The sequence below is a fragment of the Lepidochelys kempii genome, chromosome 2 (genome assembly GCF_965140265.1).
Source record: "Lepidochelys kempii isolate rLepKem1 chromosome 2, rLepKem1.hap2, whole genome shotgun sequence".
NCBI classification, from domain to species: domain Eukaryota; kingdom Metazoa; phylum Chordata; order Testudines; family Cheloniidae; genus Lepidochelys; species Lepidochelys kempii.
In genome coordinates this window covers 226,971,894-226,998,707 of record NC_133257.1, presented here as the reverse complement: position 1 = coordinate 226,998,707, position 26,814 = coordinate 226,971,894, and the positions used below count along the sequence as shown (strand labels likewise).

Here is a 26,814-nt window from a genome sequence, read left to right as displayed (position 1 = left end):
TAATCATTATGAAGCTAAATTCAAATTTAACACATCTGCAGCCAATCAAACCCCAAACCAGGCATCCCTAACCTAGATAGTCTGATTAGGAATACTTGTTCTGGGGTTTGAAAAGTTGCAATTGTTTTGGATTTGAGTTTAGTTTCATAATTCCCCACCTGATATACAGTGAACAGTATGAAGAAACACGTGCACACTGACCACAGTTTTTGACATAATGAACAGTGAAGCTGGTGGAAATTTGAAATTTCTATTCTGTACAAAATTCTGGCATTTCAAAATTGCCTTTCATTCCAAATCCAGTAAGGGAAAAAGGAATGTTTTGACCTTATTGAAACACTTTTTTCAGTTTATTTTCTAAATAAAATGTCCCACAAAAGGTTCCAATTTAAATAAAACAGCATTTTCCAACAGCAAATCATTTCTGCAGAACATTTTTGACCGGCTCTAATTAACAGGTTTCACTGCAGCTACACAGACTTAAATGCAGTATGTTTGTTTAACCTAAATAATCAAACACAGACTTCAGCAGTCTCCAGCCCTGTTGTTTCCATAAATTATGAAAGAAGAAATAATGAAATTCAGCATAGTCAGTTCTTCTATATCTGTAAGCACTGCTTACTCAGCTGGCACGTACAGATTGAAGCTCTAAAGGACATTTGATGTAGTGCTTTACCCCTGCTTTGCACTCAACCGGCACAGATCTAAGGGACTACACAAGCTGAAAGGCACTGGACATTAGATAGATTACATATATTTCAGTGATGCAGACATAAAAATTCAAGAACCTTCTGTTCCATGAGTGATCAGTATGGAAGCCAGATTAGAAAATCTGCAGAAAGATAGCATGGAACTTAACTTTGAGACCACTTAAAATAACAGCCTAATTAGCTAGCCCTGTTCATCCACCTTTATGTACTAAATATTTACAAAATAAAAAATAATAAAGTATTAAAAATCAGTAGTTAAAATATCACTCTCCCAGTTGCTTTCCTGAATAAGGTGCACATGCTAATGTTAATTGTAATTATAATAAAGTCTCCTGGATAACATAAAATATACACAGTATGCATTTGATATGGGGTTTGACCTGCAAGGTGCTAAGCACTCTGACTGCAATCCAACATAATGCTTACAGATGAAGCATCAGATGAAGTGAGCTGTAGCTCACAAAAGCTTATGCTCAAATAAATTGGTTAGTCTCTAAGGTGCCACAAGTACTCCTTTTCTTTTTGCAAATACAGACTAACACGGCTGCTACTCTGAAACCTGTCATAATGCTTATAGCACATACTTAATTTTAAATACCCAGGTCCTACTGAAATCAATTGGACTGCTCAAATGCTGATCAGCACCTGCTTAAGTACTTTGCTGTATTTTAGCCAGAGTGCCCAGCATCTTATAAAATGGAGATCATATTTTGCAGTAGGAAAACCACCTGGAGTATTTCACAATTGAATCTGAGCCTGAGCATGCAGTCTGCATTCACTCTATGATTTTCAGTTCTGACATGCTAATATATACAGGACATAAATGCTGTCAGAAGACGGATAAGCATTAAGGACCTAAGAAAATGTTTAGGTTTAGATTAATGTCCTTGTTTTCAATAAACCTTTGGGGTAGTTTTATTAGTAACACACTGGTATTATTTAAGCTGCTGAATCACATAGGCTTTGCTGCCCTTTAAAAAAGTACATGCCAAAAAATACCTTTTTTTTTAAACCAATGGTTCTTAATGTAGATAACAAATAAACAAAGAGGTACAACATACCCTTGAACTACTCTCATGTAGAATGCCACTGCTCCTATAAAAATATCCATCCAAAGTGCACTATTTTAAGTGAATAAGTGGTGTGTGAAAGTCAAACACGTGCATTTACAGGTCTGAAAACAGACATATAGTATCACTTCTCTTGCACCACTGCTTTACAGACTGACCCTGGCAAAGCACCAAGTAGAGGGATAAATAAGCACTTATGGGCCAAATACTCTGCTGATGTAAATTAGCACAACTCCACTGAATTTGGCTTTACAAGAGTTCTCCGTAGAGCTGAGCAAACACTAATGAAAGAGGGCATGATACCTTATGCACATTGAAAAGGAGTACTAGTGGCACCTTACAGACTAACAAATTTATTTGAGCAGAGGCTTTCGTGAGCTACAGCTCACTTCATCGGATGCACATTGGTTATCATTATCTAACAACCACATTCACGCTGATGGAGTTACTTGTGGAGTAAGGTTACCCAGCCCGAGGACGGTATCAGAACTAGGTCTTCAGTGACTAATAGTTCAGAGCCAAACACGATTTTTCCTTTGGTCAATTTTGTGCCTCAATTAGGTTAGCTTTTTGGTGGGCAATTGAATTTTACTGGCACAAATGCTTGCAGAACTTTAAAGCTGGCCTCCCTTCTCCAGTGGCTTCCCTGCCTCTGTGTGATGAATCCCTTCCTCTAATCCAATTTGCACACACAAAGGTGGATCTGGCCCAATGAACACCTGCCTAGCATCTGCATGTAAGACATATTTTGCCAACTTTGACTATCTGTAACTTCCATGTTGTGGTTAACATACATAACATAGCTGCATAATTGAATCCTGTGGAGCTTTAAAGCGATGCTAATCAACTGTTCTTGTGTTTGAGGAAATGTGCAGTGTGTCTTTAAGGGACACTTATAGAAGAAACAAATATTTAAAAAACAAACCATGTCTCTGTGTCACAATGATTGCAATAAAATGGTGGAATTAGTAATTTATTAGACAAAGTGAGTTAGAAATATTAATTAACATCCTTTCATACCTCTCCAAGGGAAAAATAAAAAAGACTAATTTTCATTTCACTGCCATAGCAATTTCTTGAGACTTGGACGTCACCATTAGTCATCAAAGAAAATGATGACTCTTTAAGTGTCTCTAATGAATACTAAATTACAGGGAAATACCTAAGGAAATGAAGATGACATTCATGTAAATACCCATTGAATCTAGTATGTCTGATGCTGTTCCCGTGAATACCACATAAAAGCCTAAGGACTAGAGCTCATCAAAAAAATTTCAGTGGAACAGTTTCTGTCGAAAAATGCAGCTTTGTTGAAATCTAAGCCCTGGTCTACACTAGGACTTTAGGTCGAATTTAGCAGCGTTAAATCGATGTAAACCTGCACCTGTCCACACGATGAAGCCCTTTTTTTCGACTTACAGGGCTCTTAAAATTGATTTCCTTACACCACCCCTGACAAGTGGCTTAGCGCTTAAATCGGCCTTGCCGGGTCGAATTTGGGGTACTGTGGACACAATTCGACGGTATTGGCCTCCGGGAGCTATCCCAGAGTGCTCCATTGTGACCGCTCTGGACAGCACTCTCAACTCAGATGCACTGGCCAGGTAGACAGGAAAAGAACCGCAAACTTTTGAATCTCATTTCCGGAGACTGCAGGAGCTGTGGGATAGCTACCCACAGTGCAACACTCCGGAAGTCGACGCTTGCCTCAGTACTGTGGAAGCGCTCTGCCGAGTTAATGCACTTAATGCACTTAGAGCATTTTCTGTGGGGACACACACACTCGAATATATAAAACCGATTTCTAAAAAACTGACTTCTATAAATTCTACCTAATTTCGTAGTGTAGACATACCCTAAATGTTCTGCAGGAATGTGTTGATTTAAATGAAATTTGTGTTAGGAAGAAGACAAAGCATTTAGTTTTGATGGTGCCAAAATGTTTTATTTAAACAAGGTTGAAACTTTTTGTTGAGCTAGTATTATTTCCTTTTGACATGTATATTATTTAAATATTAATATTAATACTATGTTATATATATATAATATTTTACATATATAATATTTTATATGTAAATATAATATAAAAGTCAAAACAAAATTAATCAAAATGACTTTATTGAAACAAAATGTTTTGATGGTCTCAAATTAAAATCTTTCAAAATTTTAATTTAAATGAGAAATTCCAATTAATAATTGAAATTATTAATATTAATATTAATTTGAAATGTCTCATTTTCCCACAGAACAGAAATTCTGGTTCCTGACCTGCTGTACTAATAACTAAATATACAGGGCCTGATCCAAAGTCCCTGGAAATCAGGGATTTCCACTGAACTGCAATGGGCTTTGGAGCAGGGACTTAGAAGGTGAAAGGCGTCTCATCCCACCCTCCATTTATAAATGTGCTTTCACTTATGCATGTTAATGACTCTTGTGGAAAATTCATTTTCATTCTCTTTACTCTCTACCTGTACCTGCAATTGCAGATTTGTGCTGTTCAAATGGGTAGGAAGTAATACCCACCAGAAGCACTTATTTTTATATATTATTTGAATTGTGGTACTGCCTATGAACCCCAGATATGAACCAGTACCCCATTGTGCTAGGCACTTTACATACATGGCTAGAAGATATAATCTCATGATGACAGGGTAAGAAAATATCACTTACTACTGCATATAGTTATCAACAACTGTATGTTTCTACTGAAAATATTTCTAAAGGTTACATCATCATTTCTGCCTTTGCAAGGTAACCACAATACTGAAATAAGGCCCTGTCTACACTAAAAAGTTTTGTCAACAAAAGTCAGTTGTTGTCGACAAAATGGTTGAGGTGTACATACAACAATGCTCCTCCCACTGATTTAACTCTCCTGCTGTGCTGACATAATAAAACCACCTCAACGAGCAGCATAGAGATTTTTGCGATAAAGTTAGAGTGACGTAATGTCAGTACAGACAGTGTGCTTGCTTATGTCACCCGAAGTGGCCTCCAGGAGGTGTCCCACAATGCCCATCATGACTGCTCTGGTAAGCACTTTCTACTCCGCTGTCCTACTCCGCAGCCAGGTACCTCTCCTTTTAAAGTCCTGTGAATTTTTTTTTAATTCCACTTCCTGTTTGCTCAGCATGGACAGTTCACATTGCAACTTCCCAGCTGACCGTGCCAGCTTTCTGCAGCAAAGGTTCTCCCTCTTGAAGTACACCAGAGTTGCAGGATCTGTTGGGTCTGTGGGGAGAGGAGACTGTGCAGTCGTAACTCCAATTCAGCCATAGGAACTTTGACACCTAGAAGCAGATTGCTCGTGGTATGGATGAGAAGGGGCATGAAAGGGACACGCAGCAGTGCTGTGATAAGATCAAGCAGTTGAGGCAGGCATACCAGAAGGCAAGGGAGGCCAACCATTGCTCTGGTGTGGCACCAAAAATATGCCACTTCTACAAGAAGCTGCATGCTATCTTTAGCGGTGACCCCACCTCCATCACCAAGAGACCTGTGGATACACAGGGGGACTGGAGCCAGCAGCCAGTGGAGTCAACCCCAAGGACAAAGTGGTGGACAAGAAAGTCGAGTTGGAGAAGGATGTGGCACAGCTGACAGGCTCATCCAGTGGCCTGGCAAGCCAGGACCTCTTCTGTACTCTAGAGGGGTCTAGCCAGTCCCAGCAGTCTAGCTCTGGCATGCCTGAAGCAGGAGAGGGGTGCTCCAGTAAGAAATCATTTTGCTTCAACTGCGCATGGTTACATGAGGTAGAGATGTCCTTTGTTTTGTTACATGGTGCACGTGGGAGAAGGGCTCAAAATTAACATTAGGTACAGTTTGCAGCTGCCCTGTGCAACTGCACAGTAGGGACCTGCAGAAAGGTTTGTTAATGCACAGTCCTCCATAGAGATCCCACAGTCCTCAAGAAATCCTCCATAGAGATCTCTAGGGAACTTTTCTGCAGATACTCTGCAATCCTCTGCTGAAGATTCCTTGGCAGAGCTGCTTTGTTTCTTCCTCCATTGTAAGACACTTTGCTCACCACTCAGCAATTACTTCTGGAGGAACCAAAGCAACCCTAACCCTAATCATACTGACCCAGTCTGAAGCCACACGCATGCAGGAGATGTACCCTTACACCTTCAGCCACCCTCAGTAGTATGATTTCAGCTTTGATCACCCCATCTGTGGCAAATGGTACCAGTATTCAGAATAGCGTCCCTAGGCACTTGTACTGATCCCCTTCTGAAACCACCCAGACGCTTTGTCCTGTCTTGCATCCCACCCCCACCCCCAAATAAGAACTCATCATGTTTAGTGCTCTAGCCAGGCTGTGTTCTTCCCAAGGGAAAGTGAGAAAGAGATGTTTGTAACTTTAATGATTCAAGACTGTGAGTGCATACACAATGCTGATTCTGTGGATTGTTTCTTTTGTTTATGCAGCTGTGCCCTTGAGGGCCAGCTCCTATACACCAGCGGAGCGCCTCTGTCAGATAAGGAGGTGAACAAGGAGGCATTCGGAGGACATGTTTCGTGAAGCACTGCAATCGTCAGATCAGGCCAATAGTGAGCACAGAGCCTGGAGAGAAACAATAAATGAAAAACTAGATATGGATAGCCAGGAGAGGAGACAGGGCCAGGATTAGATAATAGAGGATTGAGAGCAGACATCCACGGAGGACCAAACAGAGATGCTGAGGTCCCTGATTGTACTGCAAGTGTGTTTGACTGACTTCCTTGCCCTCCCCAATCTCCCACCATACATTCCTTTCATATTCCCAGCCTGTCGCAGTACCCCTTGCACTCCATCCCTAGGGACATTTTCCATAATGATTTCCCCCTGGAAATCACCATAATGACAACAGGATTTACACACAGCTGTGAGATCCTCTGTGGAAACTTTTCCCCCTTGACTTCATAATTGTTATGCAGGCTGCTATGACCATGGGAATATTGTCCTCATTGAGGTTTAATCTGCCACAAAGGCAGCATCAGGGACCCTTTAATTTGCCAAACGCACATTCTACAGTCGTTCTGCACCTGCTGAGCCTGTTGTTGAAGTGCTCCTTGCTGCTGTCAAGGTGTACAGTTTCATGAGCTATGGGAGTGAGGGGTAGGCTGGGTCTCCCAGGATCACGATGGGCATGTCCAGCTCGCCATTGGAATCTTCTGGCCTGGAAAGAAAGTCCCTGCATGCAGCTTTCTATACAGGCCAGTGTTCCTGAAGATGTGTGCATCATGCATGTTCCCTGACCATCACGCACTGATGTCAGTGAAACAACTCTGGTGATCCACCAGAGCCTGCAATACCTTAGAGAAGTAGCCCTTTCTGTAGATGTACTCTACCGCAAGATGGCCTGGGGCCAAAATTGGGATGTGTGTGTCATCTATCGCCCTGCCGCTGTTAGGGAATCCAATTGCTGCGTAGCAGGAGGTGATTAATGGCCCTGCATACTCGCATCACTGCAACCCCCACGGTGGACTTCCCAACTCCAAACTGATTTGCAGTCTGGCATTGCCAGCTTAAAGCGATCACATGCTTTTCCACTGTTAGGGCAGCTCTAATTTTGGTGTCTTTGCACCAGAGAGTGAGGACGAGCTCCACACAGAGTTTGAGGAAGGTGGGTTTGCACATACAAAAGTTCAGCAGCCACGGCTCATCATCCCATAGCTGCATCACAATCCAATCCCACCACTCAATGCTTGTTTCCCGAGCCCAACAGAGATGGTCTGCAGCTGCTCTTGAATGCCAACATCAATCTTGAATTGTTTCTTTCCATGGTACACAGCAGGGCAGGCAATACAGATTCCTGTTCAGATTCGCAGTTCATGAAATACTGCAGGATCAGCTGTGTTGTGTTCATTACGCTTATCACAAGACTGGTGAGCAGTGCAGGATCCACACTTTCAGGCAGAAATGGTGGACGCAAAGTTTACAGGGGCAGTCAAAAAATGGTGCAAAACACAGTCAGAAGCCCTTGGAATTATGGGCTGGAGAAAAGTGCATCCTGGAACGGTGATCCCACCCCCATGATGCACTGCGATCCATTCCCAAAACTCCTAGTAGGAGAAGGTGGCAATTTGCACAGTGGGATAGCTACCCACGTTGCACTGCTCTCTCTGTCAGTGCTGGAGCACTAACTGTGGATGTGCTCCGCCGACACAAGGAGCATTGTGTGAACATGCAGAAGTGATGTAATTACAGCGATTTATGATCGTCAATGAAACTTAAGTCACTTAACTCTGTAGTATAGATATAGCCTAAGTCTCAGATTGCTCTTGCCTCTGAGCAGGGGTGAAAGTAATATTAAACACTTACCGGTACAGGGGCCTGGCTCTGGGCCCCCTAGAAAGGGCAGGGCCTCAGGTGGAAGGGGTGGGGCTGGGGGGGATCAGCCTCCCCCACCAGCCCATCCATGCTGCCTGGCCCGCACCGTTGGGGCTCTGGCAGCGATTTAAAAGGGCCTGGGGCTCCAGCTGCTGCCGCTGGCCCTTTTAAATCGCCGGCCCCCGGGCAGCTGCTCCTTTTGCCCTCTCCTGTCGGTAAGGTCCCTATTGGCAGGGCCACAGACGGGGGGCGGGGGGGCGCAAAAGGGGCAGCGATGTTAAAGCACTGCCATGGCAGCGCTTTAAGGAGGGGCCTTTGCCGCAGCAGCGCTTTAACATCGGCTGCGTATGAGCTGGTACTGGCTCTGTGGATGAGGGGAAAGCAGTAGACGTGTTATTCCTTGACTTTAGCAAAGCTTTTGATACAGTCTCCGTATTCTTGCCAGCAAGTTAAAGAAGTATGGGGTGGATGAATGGACCACAAGGTGGATAGAAAGCTGGCTAGATCAGTGGGTAGTGATCAATGGCTCCCTGTCTAGTTGGCAGCCAGTATCAAGCGGAGTGCCCAAAGGGTAGGTCCTGGGGCCGGTTTTGTTCAATATCTTCATTAATTATCTGGACGATGGGATGGATTGCTCCATCAGCAAGTTCACAGATGACACTAAGTTGCGGGGGAGAGGTAGATATGCTGGAGGGTAGGGATAGGATACAGAGGGACCTAGACAAATTGGAGGATTGGGCCAAAAGAAATCTGATGAGGTTCAACAAGGACAAGTGCAGAGTCCTGCACTTAGGATGGAAGAATCCCATGCACTGCTACAGACTAGGGACCGAATGGCTCGGCAGCAGTTCTGCAGAAAAGGACCTAGGGGTTACAGTGGACGAGAAGCTGGATATGAGTCAACAGTGTGCTCTTGTTGCCAAGAAGGCCAATGGCATTTGGGGATGTATAAGTAGGGGCATTGCCAGGAAATCGAGGGACGTGATCGTTCCCCTCTATTCGACATTGGTGAGGCCTCATCTGGAGTACTGTGTCCAGTTTTGGGCCCCACACTACAAGAAGGATGTGGAAAAATTGGAAAGTGTCCAGCGGAGGGCAACAAAAATGTTGAGGGGACTGGAACACATGACTTATGAGGAGAAGCTGAGGGAACTGGGATTGTTTAGTCTGCAGAAGAGAAGAATGAGGGGGGATTTGATAGCTGCTTTCAGCTACCTGAAAGGAGGTTCCAAAGAGGATGGATCTAGACTGTTCTCAGTGGTAGCAGACGACAGAACAAGGAGTAATGGTCTCAAGTTACAGTGGGGGAGGTTTAGGTTGGATATTAGGAAAACCTTTTTCACTAGGAGGGTGGTGAAGCACTGGAATGCGTTACCTAGGGAGGTGGTGGAATCTCCTTCCTGAGAGGTTTTTAAGGTCAGGCTTGACAAAGCCCTGGCTGGGATGATTTAGTTGGAGATTGGTCCTGCTTTGAGCATGGGGTTGAACTAGATGACCTCCAGAGGTCCCTTCCAAACCTGATATTCTGTGATTCTAGGATTCTAGGATTCTTACCAGTATACCTTAGTGGCCCTTGCCGGCCTACTTTCATTCCTGCCTCTCAGCAAAACTCAGTTCTCTCAGCAGGTCCTGTGATCCTCTTTTCTTTTCTGGCTTTGTAGTTACTTTCACTCATACTATTTGAGCATGAGTTATGTCAGACATTCAGCTTCTCCAGATCAATAGACGGCATGGGCCAGATTTCTGATTTCCACCACTGTGAAAATAAAGCAGGAGTAACACCTTTTAATTTTAAGTAATCAGAATCTGATCCTGTATGTGCACACTGAGAATACTTTGTCTTCCAATTAAAAGTAAAACAAATTGTCCTGGAAACTGATAACAAACATTAACCATGCCTCAGAACAGGTATGCAAAATCGCAAGTCTCATTATAGTCAATCTACATTGGCCTACTAGCCAAGTGAAACACATAAGAATTATTTTAGCAAAATCTTCTTAGAGGCCAAGAGTATTTTTCATGCAATACTTCATCACTTCCAGAGTTCACAGAGCTGCACAAGGTTATTGAAAAGAGTTAGACCAATAATACATAGAGTAGCAATGACATATTGTTTCAGAAAATACAATGGTAAGATGAATAGGAATCACCTGCCCTGTTTCTCCTTATCTATGAAGAACTTATATCATTCTGTCTCACCTAGTCAAAAGGCTATAAAGTCACTGTCACCATGTTGAATCTGTGCTGGTGCATATTTTAAGGGGATTGTGGCTCTGAGTATATAAAATCACAATCTTTCCTTTTAATGATAAAGGATTCAAATTCAGGGCTAAGAAGCAAGTTAACAAGACTTCAAAAATATCATGCCACTGTATAAACAAAAGATCAACTTTAAATGTTACAAAAAAACCCCATGTTGCTCTGTAACACAATAATCGAATAACACTTGTCTAATAGGGTGTTTATGTCAAGTAAAAGGCAAAGAATTTAAGAAGAGGCAAAACATATTGCAGAGCTACTAAACAGTTCTCTCTTGTAATATTAAATATATTGGTGTGTATGTTAGGGGCCAGATGTGCCTTTAAGGCACCACTTGTTTGATGATGAAGTTGTGCAGAGACACACTGTTGGGGGAACACCGGGAAGCATTCTGCCACAGAGAGAGATGTTGCCTCCCAGAGGCCTAAGCTAGTTCCACAGCATGAAGTGGAAGTATGGGAGGAATCATTTTCTACAGGGCTTTAAAGGGTGCAGCTTGCTCTCTACTGGCCATCTGCTTTACAGTGAGTTGCTCCTAGGGTGTTGGTGATGGAGGATCAGCTTAATACAGTCTCTGTGCTTTCCTGAGCTGCTCTGAAACAGGAAAATGGGGGGGCTTCTTTCTCTTTTTTGGCAGATGTATAGACAAAGACCTGGCTCTGGGCAGGATTTGCATATTGCACTTTACAGTCTAACTTAATGTGTATGTACACCCATAGGCGCCGACTGTGGGTGCTCTGGGGCTGGAGCACCCATGGAAAAAAAATAGCGGGTGTTCAGCACTCACTGGTTGACCCTGCCAATAAGCTCCTCCTCCTCTACCTCCATGCCTCCTGCTCACCAGTGATCAGCTGTTCAGTGGCGGGCAGGAGGCACTGGAAGAGCGGGGAGGAGCAGAGACAGGAAGTGGCAGAACGAGGATGGGGTGCGCTTGGGGGAGAGGGCAGAAAGGGGTGGGAAGAGGCGGGGCAGGGGCAGATCAGGGGAGGGAAGAGGCAGGGAAGGTGTGGGGCCATAGGGGAAGGGGTGGAGTGGGGTCAGGGCCTGGGGCAGAGCAGGGGTTGAGCACCCCTGCAAAAATCAGAAAGTTGGTGCCTGTGTGTACACCTGTACTTAAAGGGTTTCTGTGTATTGTGAGTGTCCTGGCTGCAACTCATGTGGAAAAAAAAAAACCACACCAGAGAAATCTCTCCCTCACTCAATAAAACCTTCAGTCACTCCATCAGGCAACAAAAACAATACCATGTGACCTATGAGACCAAATTGCAGAAAGCCAGTACCCTAAGTGATATTTGCAGTAAATGAGCAATCCATGGGCTAAAATGTGTTTACCTTCACAAAAATGAAAGGGGCTCGTTTAATTAATACATTGTTCACTGTACAGGAAGAATCCTATTGTCTATGTTTTTTTCAAAGGGCGACACTCCTGAATTGAGGAGCAAGATGGGTGGGAGGGAATGGGGCAAAAAGAGGGAAGGGGCTATTGAACAGTGGAGCACAGAAAGCAAAGGAAGAAAGGTGAGGAGTAGGAGCTGAATAAAGTTTTTGAAAAATTAATCCATAAATGAAATCAGTATTTTTTTTAATCAGTGCAATATACTGAGGAGAATGCTTGGAAGGTTGGTCAAAAGGTCAAATCAGGGCATTGGAAGAATACGTCATTATTGAATTTTCCTTGCAAGATTGGGGCATCTGTTCATCTTTTTCTGAAATCAAGCCAAAGATTGGAATGTAAATTGTTGCCCCAATTATGTACATATCAAGATTAAAATTAACAGATTATCATGCTAAACTTGCTGCCCCATGTGTACCTTCCCTGTGTCAAGCCGAATACATTCATTAGATCAGATGATAGAAAAGAGCTGTAGATAAATAAGTCAGAACTCATTCACAGTTGCTGAACTCCTAGAAGCTGATTTTTAAAATATACATTATTATTACAGCAGTGATGTACCTAAACACAACAGTAGCACAACTGATCATGACTTGATTACCTTTATTATGTATAAACAGAATAGACTCCAAACAGCTATTTACCTTGTATTTTAAAAAGGCCAATTTCACAAAGCTGAAAACAATTATGAGCAAAATCACTTGAGAGACAGAATATGGACAAAATATGTGAATGATAATTTGGAACTGTTTAAGAATATTTTACTAGATGCCCTAAAAAACTACAATCAAGAAAGGCCACACTGTTTAAAAAAATACTAATGTGGCTTATGAAGTGAAAATAGTTATAAAAATAATATATGTATAAAACAAACAAAGGGGAAGTTGACAGTAATGAACATAAATCAGGAGCTATGAAAAAATTGATAAGGGAAGCAAAAGGACATAAATCAAACTCTATGGCCAGCAGAGTTAAGGATTATAAGAAGTTTGTAGGTATATTAAAGAACAAAAGGAAGCCTAACAATGGTACTGGTTCATTACTAGATGTAAATGGCAGAAATGGCAATAATAATACAGAAAAGGCAGAAGTGTTCAATAAATATTTATGTTCTATATTTGAGGAAAGCCAGATGATGTAGCTATATCATATAATGATTAAATACTTTTCATTTCACCAGTAATTAAGGAAGATGTTAAATAGCATCTACTAAAGCAAAACATTTTTAAAATCATCAGGTCCAGATAACTTGCATTCAAGAGTTTTAAAAGAGCTGGCCAAGAACTTCTCAGGCTGTTACTGTTGGTTTTCAATAAGTTTTAGAAAACTGGAGATGTTCCAGTGGACTGAAAAAAGGTTAATGTGCCAATATGTTAAAAGGATAAACAGGATGCCCTGGTTAATTATAGGCTTGTCAGCCTGACGACAATACTGGGCAAAATAATAGAATGGCTGATACGGATTGAATTAATAAAGAATTAAAGGAGGGTAAAGGTGATATGTTTTGTTGATAAGACGATAGTGTTGGTGAAATGTACTGAGAGTTCTGTAAGACTTACCACATGACATTTAGATTAAGAATATATAACAATACAAAATCAACATGACACATGTTCAATTGATTAAAAACTGGCTGATGGATTAGTCTCAAAATGTAATTGTAAATGGGGAATAATCGAGTGGGTGTATTTCTAGTGGAGTCCTGCAGGGGTTGGTTCTTAACCTTATCCTAATTAACGTTTTTATCAATGACCTTAAAGAAAATGTAAAATCATTACTGATAAAGTTTACAGAGTACACAAATAGTAGAGAGTGGTAAATAATACAGAGGACAGGTCACTAATATAGAGAGATCTAGATGAATTGGTAAGCTAGGCACAAGCAAACATGCATTTTAATACAGCCAAACATAAAGTCAGACAAAGAATGTAGGCCATACTTACAGTTGACTCTGAAAAGGAGTTGGGGCTTTAGGTGGATAATCAGCTGAACATGAGCTCCCTCCCAGTGCAATGCTGTGGCCAAATGGGCTAATGCAATCCTTGGATGAATAAACGAGGAAATATCAAGTAGAAGAAAGGAGGGTTATATTACCTGTATGTTTGGCAATGTTTCAACCGCTACTGGAACAAGTGGACTCACAGTGCAGAGCAGTGCTACATGAATGTAAAACATTCCCTAGGTTTGGACCAGGGAGAAAAAGAGGCAGGAGTGTGACAAAGTAGTTCCATCATTATGTTAAATCCACAAATTACAAAAGCCTCCAGCAGACGGAGAGTGGCTGCAAAGTGGGCTCTTTAACCCCCAACCCTCAAGGAACTCTCTGGCACAATGTCTGTTTACTTAAACTCTGCACGGGGGCCAAGATTTGGCCTACACTGTTAAATGTTAAAACAACCTCTCAAGCTTATCAGTTCAAACCAACACACTTTTGGCTGCTGAATTGGCCAGTTTACCTCTTTGTCAATCTTCCTGCCAAATGACTCTGCTGGAAAAGCACCACAACTCCAAATTCCTTGCTGGTGATAGTCAGTGAATGAATCAATGGTCAGATGCAGAAGCTAACCAAGGCCGGGGGAGGTATGGATATCTCCATTAAGGTTCAATAGCTACCATGGGACTTGTATAAAGACATATTCTCTCTCTCTCTCTCTCTCTCTCTCTCTAAGACTCATGGGAGCCATTGTTCAGGAAATTCCAGAACTCCAGAATGAATTCCAGGGCTGAACATCTGTGTGAGCATCCATATGAACCTCTTAGTAATATATTATTAACAATGATTGCTTTCTTAGTGGGCATTGTATTGGCAAGGCATATACCTGAGTGTGCACTTTTGTTAGTAACAAAGCAATTCTGCACCATCCACCGTGATAATGTGGTTCTTCAAACATCTTTGGAATTTATTCTCAAATTGAATCTAATGCCCTATCAATCTCATGATGTAATTTTACCTTCCTCCTTGTCCTGTAGCAGAATATCTGGAGGTGAAATGGCATAAGCTAGACATTAGGATGAAACTCATAATTTATATGAAATATACAAGTGCTAAGGAAGATTAAGGATACATTTATCTCCCTTCATCCAAGGTTCAGATGCAAGGAGACTCTGAAGGCCACCATAATTAAGTGGATAAGTTCCTGCACTAAAGAAACATAGTAAGTTGTGTGTTCTCATGCCTTCTGGGATCTAGCCCCATAACAAGGGGCCAGGAGTGACAAAGAGACTATGGAAGAAATATGCAAGGCAGCCACTTTGGTACTGTGGTCCTCATCTCATTTAGCAGGATGGGTTCTCCAGGCCATGGTTGATAATTGAGTTCTTCTTCCTTCTCCCATCACTTAGTATTATAACTGGAACATTTCTTTTGTGAGAATACATGCTTTCTTTTAAACTTTCCGTGTAACAATTGACTATCTGCTAAGGTTGACTGTACTACAGTCTACCACACAAAATGTCACCACCATACATTTAAAGTAATCTGTGATAGTACTTTGTTATAATTAAAACAAATGAAAAATTATGCATTAATTTTTAAGTTACATTTCTCATGGTTAATTCCTGTACATAATAGCCTTTCAATTTTATTTGTAGAATGTCAGTTGCCATGGTGAAAGCAAATTCCCTCATTGCTGTTACTCCCCCATCCCCCCCACTGCTTAGACAGCTAATACTGTAAGCTTCAGACATAGAGCCTAATTATGTTCTGTAGTAACTTTATCATATTCATTTGATGGTTCGTAGTTTGAAGTTAATTTGCAAATAATATTATTGGTTCCAATATATTCTTCTTATAGTTTAGGGCCATTAAAAGGAATAAAATTATTGAAAAGCATCTTGTCTTTTTAGTTTCAATGTTTGACCCTTGTACTATGACCTTGTTCAGAAGACACTGACCCAGCTTTTGAGCAAAGTAATCAGTATGCTAAAAAGTAAAAACATATATGGCTTTGAGTAAAACCCACGAATTTGCGGATTCATTTTCAAACATGATAAACTCATTGTACGTGACAGGCCAAATTCAGCCAACTACTGCGTAAAGTGGAAGCACTTCCCTGATTTATTTCTGGGCTAGTAGCGGATTATAAAATGATAAATATTACTAGTATAGATTGGGTGTAAACTGATAAAAAACAGAATGTAAGTGACAAAGTAATATAACTTGGACTAATTTGCCATTTAGTATTAAGTGGGTATGGAAAGTGGAACCAAATCTCCTGTTTTACCTCCTCTTTGCATCACTGTAACTCCAATGTCAGTAGAGTTACCTCAGATTTACATCAGTGTAAATGGGGAACTGAATTTAGTCCTCACTGAATAATTTACATCACCATTTATGCCACTTCTGGATTGATTTGGCCTGACATCTCCAGGACAGTTGTATGCAGGGGCTCAATCAAACCTGTTTGGAACATGATCCAAAGATCACCCCTAGCAGTGTAGTCAAAGAGATAGTCAGCTGCCTCCACAGCATTGTGCTCCCTGAAACCTCCAGAGAGAGTGAATACTGAAGGTCAGAGATCCACCCCCAGGGGCAGCAAGAGAGCTAGGGTAGGGATCAGGAGATCAGATCTTCCCCGCACCTTGTGATGCAGGGTATTCTTGCAGGAGTTTAAGACAGCCTTTCATTTTTAACAGCTAATATCATTTGTCATATTTATACCCTTGAAATGCTGATTCTGAAAATATACTTTGAAAAACTAACCTGTCTTCTGGATACTATATGAACAGGGTAAAAGAGATCTCTCTCTCTCTCTCTCTCTCTCCCTCTCCTCATTTTTTTCCATGACACGTGCCAAAAACATACAATCATACATTTTACTTCTTTGTGGTGCTGTTGTAATCAATATAGGGCTGCAAATGTACAGTCAATAGTTAAACCACTCATCTGCAGTTTGAGGAATAAAACTCAGGACTTTAACTCTGACAAGACAGACCCCCTATTACTATCGCTAAAGGAGAACTGGCACTAGCTGTTTGCAACATTAGGACTTCTATCTTTTCTTCAGATGAGCCACTAGAGAGCAACAATCACAAACACTTGTGCAGGTTGGACAGAGACACTGAAGCACATACATCTAGCCAGAGCTTTGCACTGTCTGGCTTGATGTACTTCACATAAGAATGGTAAAATTCCAGTTAAGGTTTTATACAATCAGGTCCATGTAACTTTATGGCAAGATCATTGCACTGTGCCCAGTGTCTTACAGAATAAAAAGGTCCTCAAGACAGGCTTGGGAGACTTTTTGTTTTTACTTGGACTGTGAGATATAATTTGAATGTTAGTCTATGGGTCTGATTCCTCATTCATATACACCTGTGTAATTCCACTGACATAAATGGAGCTATTACACCAGCTATTAGACACAGTAAGAGGAGAATCAGTACACATCAGCTTCTAAGAGGAAGAGTATTAGATATAGGCTGCAACATAACAAAGATGTGTTATCATTCATATTTTTCCATAATAGTGAATATTTTTTGTTTTTAATATTCCTTAATATTAATTAAGCAATATTTTAATATTGCTTATATAACAAGAGTAACTTTCATTATGGCAGCCATCTTTTCAATGTTGTAAATGTTCAACACAAAGGAAAATTTTAATTAGAAAAAGTGATACATAGATTTTTTAAAAATCGATAATTCCTTGGTAATGCTACTTGTAGGAGGTGTAAGACAAAGCACTAGAGTGCTATTAAGTGAATCATAATTTATTACACATATCTCAATTTAGATGCCCAGTTAAGCACCTAATTACATGAAAAATGCGACTATACATTTAAATAGATATTAATTGCCTGGTTTGCCTGTTTGGTTCAATACTCTCACTTAGGTACACAATGATTTTTATGTTGTTCAAATGCATGTCAGTATGGTTTTACGTGTCATTAACATCAGTAGGTTACAGCAGCAATTGCAATATGCAGGCCCATTGTTTTACAAATATAGCCCACACAGTGAACTGAGATGACCATATAATGGCTGCTGTGCCACTGCAAGTTTTTATTTTGAGGAGTGGATGAGCTGAGAAAGACTCTGTCCACCTGTTCTAAGTTTTGGATTTCATCTCTCATGAATGAGTTCTCAACTACCTGTCTATTGTAGCTATATTCTTTGTGTTCTTTTTCCTATTTCATTGACACTTGCTGTACGCCATTAGAGAGCAAAAATACACTTAGGTGTTCTATTCTTAGTGCTGGTCCATTTGCTTTGTTGATTATAATCCTGACTGTCAAAGAAGTGAAATGGCACCACTCTTCAGTACCTGCTTCCACAGTACTAGCTTTCACATTGTTCTTTGTTTCCTTGACAGGTAGAAACTGTTTCTGTTTCTCCTCATGAATCCTGTATGTGTGCCACTGAGCAGCTCATGGTGACAGCTAAAACACAGCAAGTGTCACCAAAGGACATTTTTGAAAGGTGTTTCTTTGCCCTTTCTTTAAGTAGAACAGGTTAATAAGAATAAGGGCTACTTGCATTGTTCTGTGGAGAATGAGATCTTCATTGTTTGAGTAACTTTATGTTCTTGTTAAGTTTGGAGAGATGTCAGAAAAATGTGGTTTTTATTTTTTTCTAATCTATTCTACAGTTTGGTCTCTAAAGTATTCTTAAAATGGAAGTTTCTTTCTTGGGTTAAAAAAAATCTTGTTTTACACATTAATTTGTATTATCATAAATTGCAGAGAGTGAGAAGTGTTCAGAAGAGAAGGGCACCACAGGATACCTGTGCCAAACTGCAGTGGGAAATGGGGAACGAGCATGGGGGAAAGGGGAAATCTAAGAAAGTGGGTGAAAAGTGCACAGTTAGTTTTCAAGGAATTGAAAGCTGGATTGATTTTTTAAATAGGGATTAGCAGATGTGCAACTTCAATATCCAGTCCTCTGAGGTACTGAGCACTAGAACTGGTCAAACAATTTCCAGGGGAACACTTTTCCAATGGAAGATTCTGATCTCACAGAATAGAAATGTTCTGTGTGAATGTGTCGATTCTGTCAAAACTTTTAATGGACACCAGGCACCCTCGATGCCTCAACTCCCGTGGCAGCTGCCTCTTAGGGCTGCCCAACTGCCCAGGCACCCAGATCCCTTGAGAATTGAGCAGCACAGGGAGGCAACTGCCTGGAGAGTCGTGCAGCTGGAAGCAAGCTGACAATTTCCATTTTGGTTCACCCAAAAGGGAATTTTCTGGAATGTTTCTTCCCGTGAAAAAATTCAATTTTTTGCTATTTCTGCCCATTTTGGAATGAAATGTTTATCCAAAAACATCCAAATTTTCTGTGGGAAGGAAATACCATTTTCCAGGCAGCTCAACTGAGCACCTTCAAGTTCTACTAAACTTGACATCCCATAGAGACAGACACATCCTAGAAAGTCAATTAAGTCCCTGACGTCACTTCTGAAAAAGGTATTTAGTTAGCTAGGGCACTTAGGCCTTGCAATGCTGAGTGGAGCAATGACCAAATGCTTTTAAAAATCTGGACCCAAATGTGACCACTGCAGTGACATCTGTCCAAGAATGCAGAGAGGGTGGAATGATAGCTCTGAAAGGTGTGAATTGCCCCATTTTTCTTTATGTAGTGTTTATTCAGTTGCAATAATTTAAATGTCAACATTGTTAACTAATTCATTTCTGTTCAAAGCAGGTAAGAAAGGAAAGGAAAGATCATATTATGAGAATGTGCACAACCTACTGTGAGGGCTGGCTGGTGTCCACAGAAAAAATGCATCATGTTGGAAAATGTGTTAATCAGCTAACATAATGTTAATCACTAGTTTGCCCTTAGTATGGACAAGGTAAACTTGTATTTAAAAACATGTTAGCTGCTCATGAATAACCCATGGGGGGATTTTTTGAGACATTGGTGTCTCAAGTAGGTGGGGCTTGATTTGTGGGTGGAGTTGGAGGAGTGCTACTATATTTTCCCCACCTTATGTCAGATGTCTCCAGGTGGTGCTTTTACATATATTCTTCCAAGCTCTCTTTCTTAGCACATGAGCAAATGCTCAGTCTTGAGAAGACATGCTATGTGTTGTTACTTTTACTCATGAAAGGTTCTGGGTAGAGGGAACTATGTGAGAAACAGAAGAGTCGTACTTGGTCTCTGATTAGTATAAATTCTTAAGGAAGAGTTGCTGCCTGTTGGATGAGCTTTCTGTGGGGAAAAAGGTTTTCCTGCATGCTGTTTGTGACCACCTCCATTTCTGAACTCATGGAAATGTGTAATTAAAACAATATCCAGACGCTATGTCACTGATGTCTCCTCCAATGGAAAATTGAACCGCAAGGCTCAGATATTTGCTGTTGCTCAGCAAAGGGGAAATGATATCAGACAGATTATTACTAATACTAATTTTTCCTATAAAACTAGATTTAATTGCCCTGTACTCAGTTTTTAGCCTTGACGCTCTGAAGGGAAAGACTAACATGGTTATTTTGCTAATAGGCTTCAAGTAAGACCATACTAATGCCACTTGGCTTTCCCTTTACCCATTTTTTTTGGTAAGGAGAGGGGCTAACTTTGTTTTTAAAGGTTCTATATATGATCTATCATTGAACAATACATACTAATTATTATTTTACAAAACGCAGATGGGATCCTGGCATTCAGCACCTTTTTACTTTAGATTTGCCCTTCATATGAAAGGGATAAATATTGTAATGGGCTTCCTCCTCCCCAATAGCTTGGTTAACTGTGAGTGTGGTTTGGAGAGAGGAGGGGGAATAGGATTGAAACACATATTGCCAGCTATAGGGAGGCAGACACTGCTGTGTGAGGACTGTGATTGCATTAAAGTGTTGGCTATTTTAGACCAGTGTTTTTCAATGACCATTCCATGCACTGGCACGAGTCTCTGAGCTTTCCCTGACACAGTTTAGGAAGGTATCAAGCCAGGCCCTGGTATCAAAAAGGTTGAGAAACTCTGTTTTAGACTATGTGGTGTTGCAGTCTCCATTCAGTTACCCTGATGCTACAATATTAAGTCTGAAACTCCTAGTGGTGGCCCTCAAATATAGCTCGGAGTACTTTCCACAGAACACTTAGGGCTTTTGAATGAAACCCAGTTAGCCACATTCATTCTAGGTATAACTTAATTAAAGACCTCCAAGGATGGATTTGGCACAATGGGTTTAGAAGACAACTATCCCTGCTTCCATGACCAGTGCTTCTGATACTACTTGGTAAGCCAGCTCTGTTACCTCTCCTGGCAGTGGGATGTCAGCAGCCACCATCAATTCCATAGTTATTCTGCTTTTGTCCTTAGAGCATCATGATGTGACAGCCCCTATCTCCATTCCTCAAATCTATTAATGCCATTGACTATAGCGTCATTAAGTATCCGCTACACAGTTACTGCATTCCACTTCTTCCTTAGCCCAGCTGATCCTGGGGCATAAATATAAGGAGAGACAAAGGACATTTCCTCCCAACTTTCAGGCTTGGCAGATGACAACGTGTAATCCACCAACTTTTGGTGGGCTGTAGAGAAGAAGGAGGGGAATCATAAGAGTGGAGGATGAAGATAGTCTGAGGCTGCCTTCAGCAGCAGTGCTCAGGCCTGTGTCCCTTGGCGCTCTACGTGCTGGTAACAGACAGACAGGGGAGTGAAAGTGTGTTATGGATTCAGAGGCAGATAGAGATTTGAGGGTAGAGAAGTCTTCAGTGAGGGGGCTTGCTGGAGACAATGGAGGAGTTGTGGGAAGTAGAAGAACTGGGGGGGGTGATGTCACATAGAGAGAGGTCTGGGTGGGGAAGGAAAATTGGGGCATTTAAAGACAGGGTGAAACTTGCCATTATGTTTTCCTGAAGGCAGCCAGGGAGAAAGTAATTTGTATTAGAATTTTTTTCCAGTCAGTCACGGGAGGTGGTCTTGCAGTCTCTGTCCTCCCCAACGTTTGGTTCAAATATACTCCACTGCCAGTTGAACTTGACAGTTGTTGGCAACCAGTAAAATACTGTGTATACAGTAATGGAACCCATCAGTCAAAGGCCTTATCACCTATTATTTAGATGGGCTACTTGGCTTCATATCAGAGCTACTTATAAATGGGCACTGCAGCCTATGAGTTTTAAAGATTTTTATTAGTTCTAAGCTAGACAATCATCAGATTCCCTAAGAACGCAGTCATCATTTTCTTGTGCTGAGTGCTTCTTTCTTTTTTTCCTACAGTATCACCTGTGCAAAACTTTGTAATTAAAACATTAACACTGGGGAACCAAAGAATTCAAAGACCCTATATAATATGGCTTCATTATAAATTTCTCAGCATTAGTTTTCTGAAATCTAGGCCTATCAGGTATACAGAAATGTTGTGAATTTGATCATAAGAGATTTAAGACACCTGATTAAATATTTTGGCCACCTGGTTCCCCCCTTCAATTACAACTGGAGTTTTAAATATTACCCATGCATGCACACACACCTATTCACATGTGAGTATGCAGCCCCACACAAATATCTCCATGCCCCACATTATAGTATATACAAACACACATGAGTTCACACAAGTAGATTTATACATATTATGGGGGAAATCCTGATCTGTTTGAAGCCAATGGCAAAACTTCCACTGAATTCAATTGGGCAAGGATTTGACTATGCATGTGTGTGCATAATGTTCATATATATGATGTACATCCACACATACCATCCGTAAGTGGATGTGCATGTGTGTATCTGCATCGAATGTAAGCCTGTGCGAGACCAGCCATAAACAGTTTCGTTATTTTGTCACATCATATGAAAATAGTATTTTGAATCTTCACTTAAGACACTATTTTAAGCTCATTTTTATTATCTCCTGTTGCACATTACCTTCAGCAGGAGCACAGGAATGTAGTAAGAAGAAATGCATTTGCTCCGTACATATTTAATCCTTTCCCTTTTACTCCTTTCACACAGCGACTGAAAGATTTAAAACAAAGGGAATTTGCTCGAAATGTGGCTTCAAAGTCATGGAAAGATGAGAAGAAACAGGAAAAAGCACTCAAGCGGCTTTACCAGCTTGCCGAGTTACGGAAGCAGTCGGAATGGCAAGTATTTGAAATTTATGTTACATTTTAACACTCTCTTTCCTCATTCGCAGAAGAAATCTCTAACTTTTAGTCCTGCTTTCTGTAATGTACAGAGATCACATATACTGTAACCCATTTTCAGTTATCACTGACTCCAAATGTTCCTTTTGTGAAAACCATAAAATTGAAAGTCCTTGAATTAATTACTTGGCATCTGAAGGTTTTGTGTTTTCTCCCCTGCAGCTTGTTAATCTAATCGCCTCTGAATTGAGTGAGTTGAAGATCATTTTACAATATCAGCATTTTATCTTATTAAAATTGACTTGAATAGATTAGTATAACTCTTAGTAGTTTGTAGAGAGTGAAAGGAAGAGGCTAAACAGACCTTAATGTCTCTGTGTTTAGCCTGTAAATCCTCTTTCATTACTTTTAGTAGATTTAGGCTATTCAGGAACTTTCTCCCTAGAGTAAATGACAGTATCATTGTGTCAGTGAAAAACAGATGCAATTAGCTCAGTTACATTTACCCAGTACTGTTAGTTAAACTGATGATAATAATAGATGTACAGTACAATGTTTATACTAATAAACCTTTATGTCTGACAAATCTCTCTTTTGTTTAATGACACTTACATACACTAAATGCTTCAACAGAGTAGGTTGTTCCCAGACCTCCAACACATGTTAATCTATGACCATAATGGGTTAATTAAACTGTCATTCTTATGTTAACAACAAACCAAGCTTTCAGTACAGTGGAAATAACAACATTCATGGTGTACTATGCAACGATTTCAGGCCAATGTAACCTTTGTGGAGTAAAAGGTTGAGGTATGTCACTTTAGCACTATGCATTAGGGCTGGATGGAAAAAGAAGAGTTCTGTTTCATGAAAAACTTCAGGGTTTCAGAATCTGTTTTCTTTCCGATGGAGAACAAAAATGAGACCTTTTGAAATTCCTCATGAAAAAACATGAGTGCAAGAGCCCACAATAACCAATACTCCAGTAGGTAGGGCACTCACATCGGATATAGATGATACGGATTTCAGGCCCCTGCTCTGATCCAGGCAATGGAATCAATCTCTCTCTCTTTCTTTGGCCCATAAATATTCAGTGACTTATACAAAGTGGAGCAGCTCCAACAGGAGAGTTTTAGGGCACATCTACACATTGAGCGGAAGCTGTAATTTGCAGTTTGAGGAGACACACCCACTGATCAAACTCGAGTGTTAAAAATAGTTAAAAATGGCCTAAGCACTGGGGTGGTGGGTCTAGTTGCTGAAGTATGTGCCTTGTGTCTCAGATGGGATAGTACACTAGACAGCCCGCCCTTCCCACCGCTTGAGCCGCTGCAGCGACACTTCTATTTTTAACGTGCTAGCTCAGTCAAAGCTAGAATGTGTATGTGAGCTCCAGCTGGAAATGACACCTCCTCTCAATGCATAGACACAGAGTGAGAGACATTGACGCCACAGCCTGGTGGTTAGAGCATTCATGTGGGATATGAGAGACCCAGCTTCGAGACCCTGCTGCAAATCAGGCTTCAATGAATCAGCATTTTCCGTCAAAAAACATTTTGTTGAAAAAAATTCCTGACCTGCTCTACTAAGAATGACTGCAGGGGAATAGACTTCGGGTAAAGTTGGGTTTTCATACAACTTAATTAAATGAAATACACTTATCTGTGAAAAGGCTCCTTATGCCCTTCTACGGCAGAGGGATAAATTGTGTGCCGTCCCCAGACAGACTGATAAAGTAGGGAGGTAAGGCCAAGGCCGGGCTGGGAAGGAACCAGTACATTGGCTTTTAGAAAGATCCTGCTTCCCCTAACTCTTGATAGGGAGCAAAGAAAAACAGTTGCCATTTCTATCCACAGTGGCTGGAATAATGGGTGCAGAGAGTGGTAGGACAGTGCTGCATCGCTGCCCCCATGTTAGGTGTCGTATTGCCAGCTCTCAGTTGCTCTGGGGAAAGGGTGGCCATCAACAGAGGTCCTGCTGTCACCAGAGCCACAGCTAGCGCTTTGTAATGTATTGCAAGTTCCACAAGAGCTGAGCTCCCTCTGAGTCTAAATGCTGGCTGACTCAAAGTTACTACTAGCACATGCATGGACACATACTGACACACCAGCATTAGTAGGCACCTCTGCTCTGACCAGAGCGGCACCCTGAAAAGAACACCGCCACTCACTGCCCCCCCTAAGAGATTATTCTTGCATGAGACACAATAAATGGCATGGGGATGGCACCGGAGCTCCCTTTGCTAAATGAGGGGCATGTGCACACACAGCACTGGAACATGCCTCTAATGCTAACCCAGAACGTTCCTTATTGGCTCCCACTGCTGAATGCCTGCAGAGCCACCTCTCTGTGAGTTTTAAGTGGTGTCAGAAGCAAAGCAAGTAAATGGACTCCCCACATGCTCCCTCTCCTCATACTTTTAGACACAGGTAGAATTTTTCCCTGTACTGAGTTAAAATATTTTCCAGTTTCACTCAAACTCTGATTTCCTGTCCACAATGCTTGGCATGGATGTATTATGTACTAGTTCTGCTACACTGTATTGATTGCAAGAACAGATATTTGTCTAGCAAAACTCATTTTAAAGCATAAGTAAAGAGACCATTAGTCCAGTAATCATATAAGTCCGATCTCGAATGCAGTCATTCTTGTTCCCAGTTGGTCACTGTCAAGGTTCCTTCCCCACTCTGAACTCTAGGGTACAAATGTGGGGACCTGCATGAAAAACCCCCTAAGCTTATTTTTATCAGCTTAGGTTAAAACTTCCCTGAGGTACAAACTATTTTACCTTTTGCCCTTGGACTTTATTGCTGCCACCACCAAGCGTCTAACGAATACATAAAAGGGAAAGAGCCCACTTGGAAGCGTCTTCCCCTCCCCCAAATTCTCCCAAACCCTACACCCCCTTTCCTGGAGAAGGCTTGATAAAAATCCTCACATAGGTGAACACAGACCCAAACCCTTGGATCTTAAGAACAATGAACAGCAATCAGGTTCTTAAAAGAAGAATTTTAATTGAAGAAAAAGTAAAAGAATCACCTCTGTAAAATCAGGATGGTAAATACCTTACAGGGTAATCAGATTCAAAACATAGAGAATCCCTCTAGGCAAAACCTTAAGTTACAAAAAAGACACAAAAACAGGAATATACATTCCATTCAGCACAACTTATTTTATCAGCCATTTAAACAAAACAGAATCTAACGCATATCTAACTAGATTGCTTATTAGCCCTTTACAGGAGTTCTAACCTGCATTCATGCTCTGCTCCCGGCAAAAGCAACACACAGACTGAGAGAACCTTTGTTTCTCCCTGCTCCAGCTTTGAAAGTATCTTGTATCCCCATTGGTCATTTTGGTCAGGTGCCAGCGAGGTTATCCTAGCTTCTTAAACCTTTATAGGTGAAAGGGTTTTTCCTCTGGCCAGGAGGGATTTAAAGGTGTTTACCCTTCCCTTTATATTTATGACAGTCACTTATTAGAAGGACAGACACTTCATTGGATGCATTCAGTGGAAAATACAGTGGGGAGATTTATATACACAGAGAACATGAAACAATGGGTGTTACCATACACACTGTAACGAGAGTGATCAGGTAAGGTGAGCTATTACCAGCAGGAGAGTATGTGTGGGGGGGGGGACTTTGTTTATCACTACAAAAAGTTTTTTTCCCCACCACGCTCTCCTGCTGGTAATAGCTCACCTTACCTGATCACTCTTGTTACAGTGTGTATGGTAACACCCATTGTTTCATATTCTCTGTGTATATAAATCTCCCCACTGTATTTTCCACTGCATACATCCAATGAAGTGAGCTGTAGCTCATGAAAGCTTATGCTCAAATAAATTTGTTAGTCTCTAAGATGCCACAAGTCCTCCTTTTCTTTTTGAGAATAAAGATTTTCTTGCTTTTTTAGAGGTGGCCTAGGCCGGGGTGAATTGCATTTATAGGATATAGAAACAATCTAATAGTTTTCACTTTCAATAGCATTAATGACCCCCTCCTTCAACAGACTGAGCATGAGGAA

General features: G+C 41.2%; 1 protein-coding gene across 1 annotated transcript in view; it reads left to right on the top strand.

Annotated features, from left to right (window-relative positions):
- The window catches only part of ZNF804B (zinc finger protein 804B), a 338,326-nt gene that overhangs the window by 307,780 nt on the left and 3,732 nt on the right, over positions 1 to 26,814 (top strand). The window contains 1 exon segment of the mRNA XM_073329672.1: positions 22,652 to 22,782. Within this exon segment, the coding sequence (XP_073185773.1) occupies positions 22,652 to 22,782 (131 nt within the window).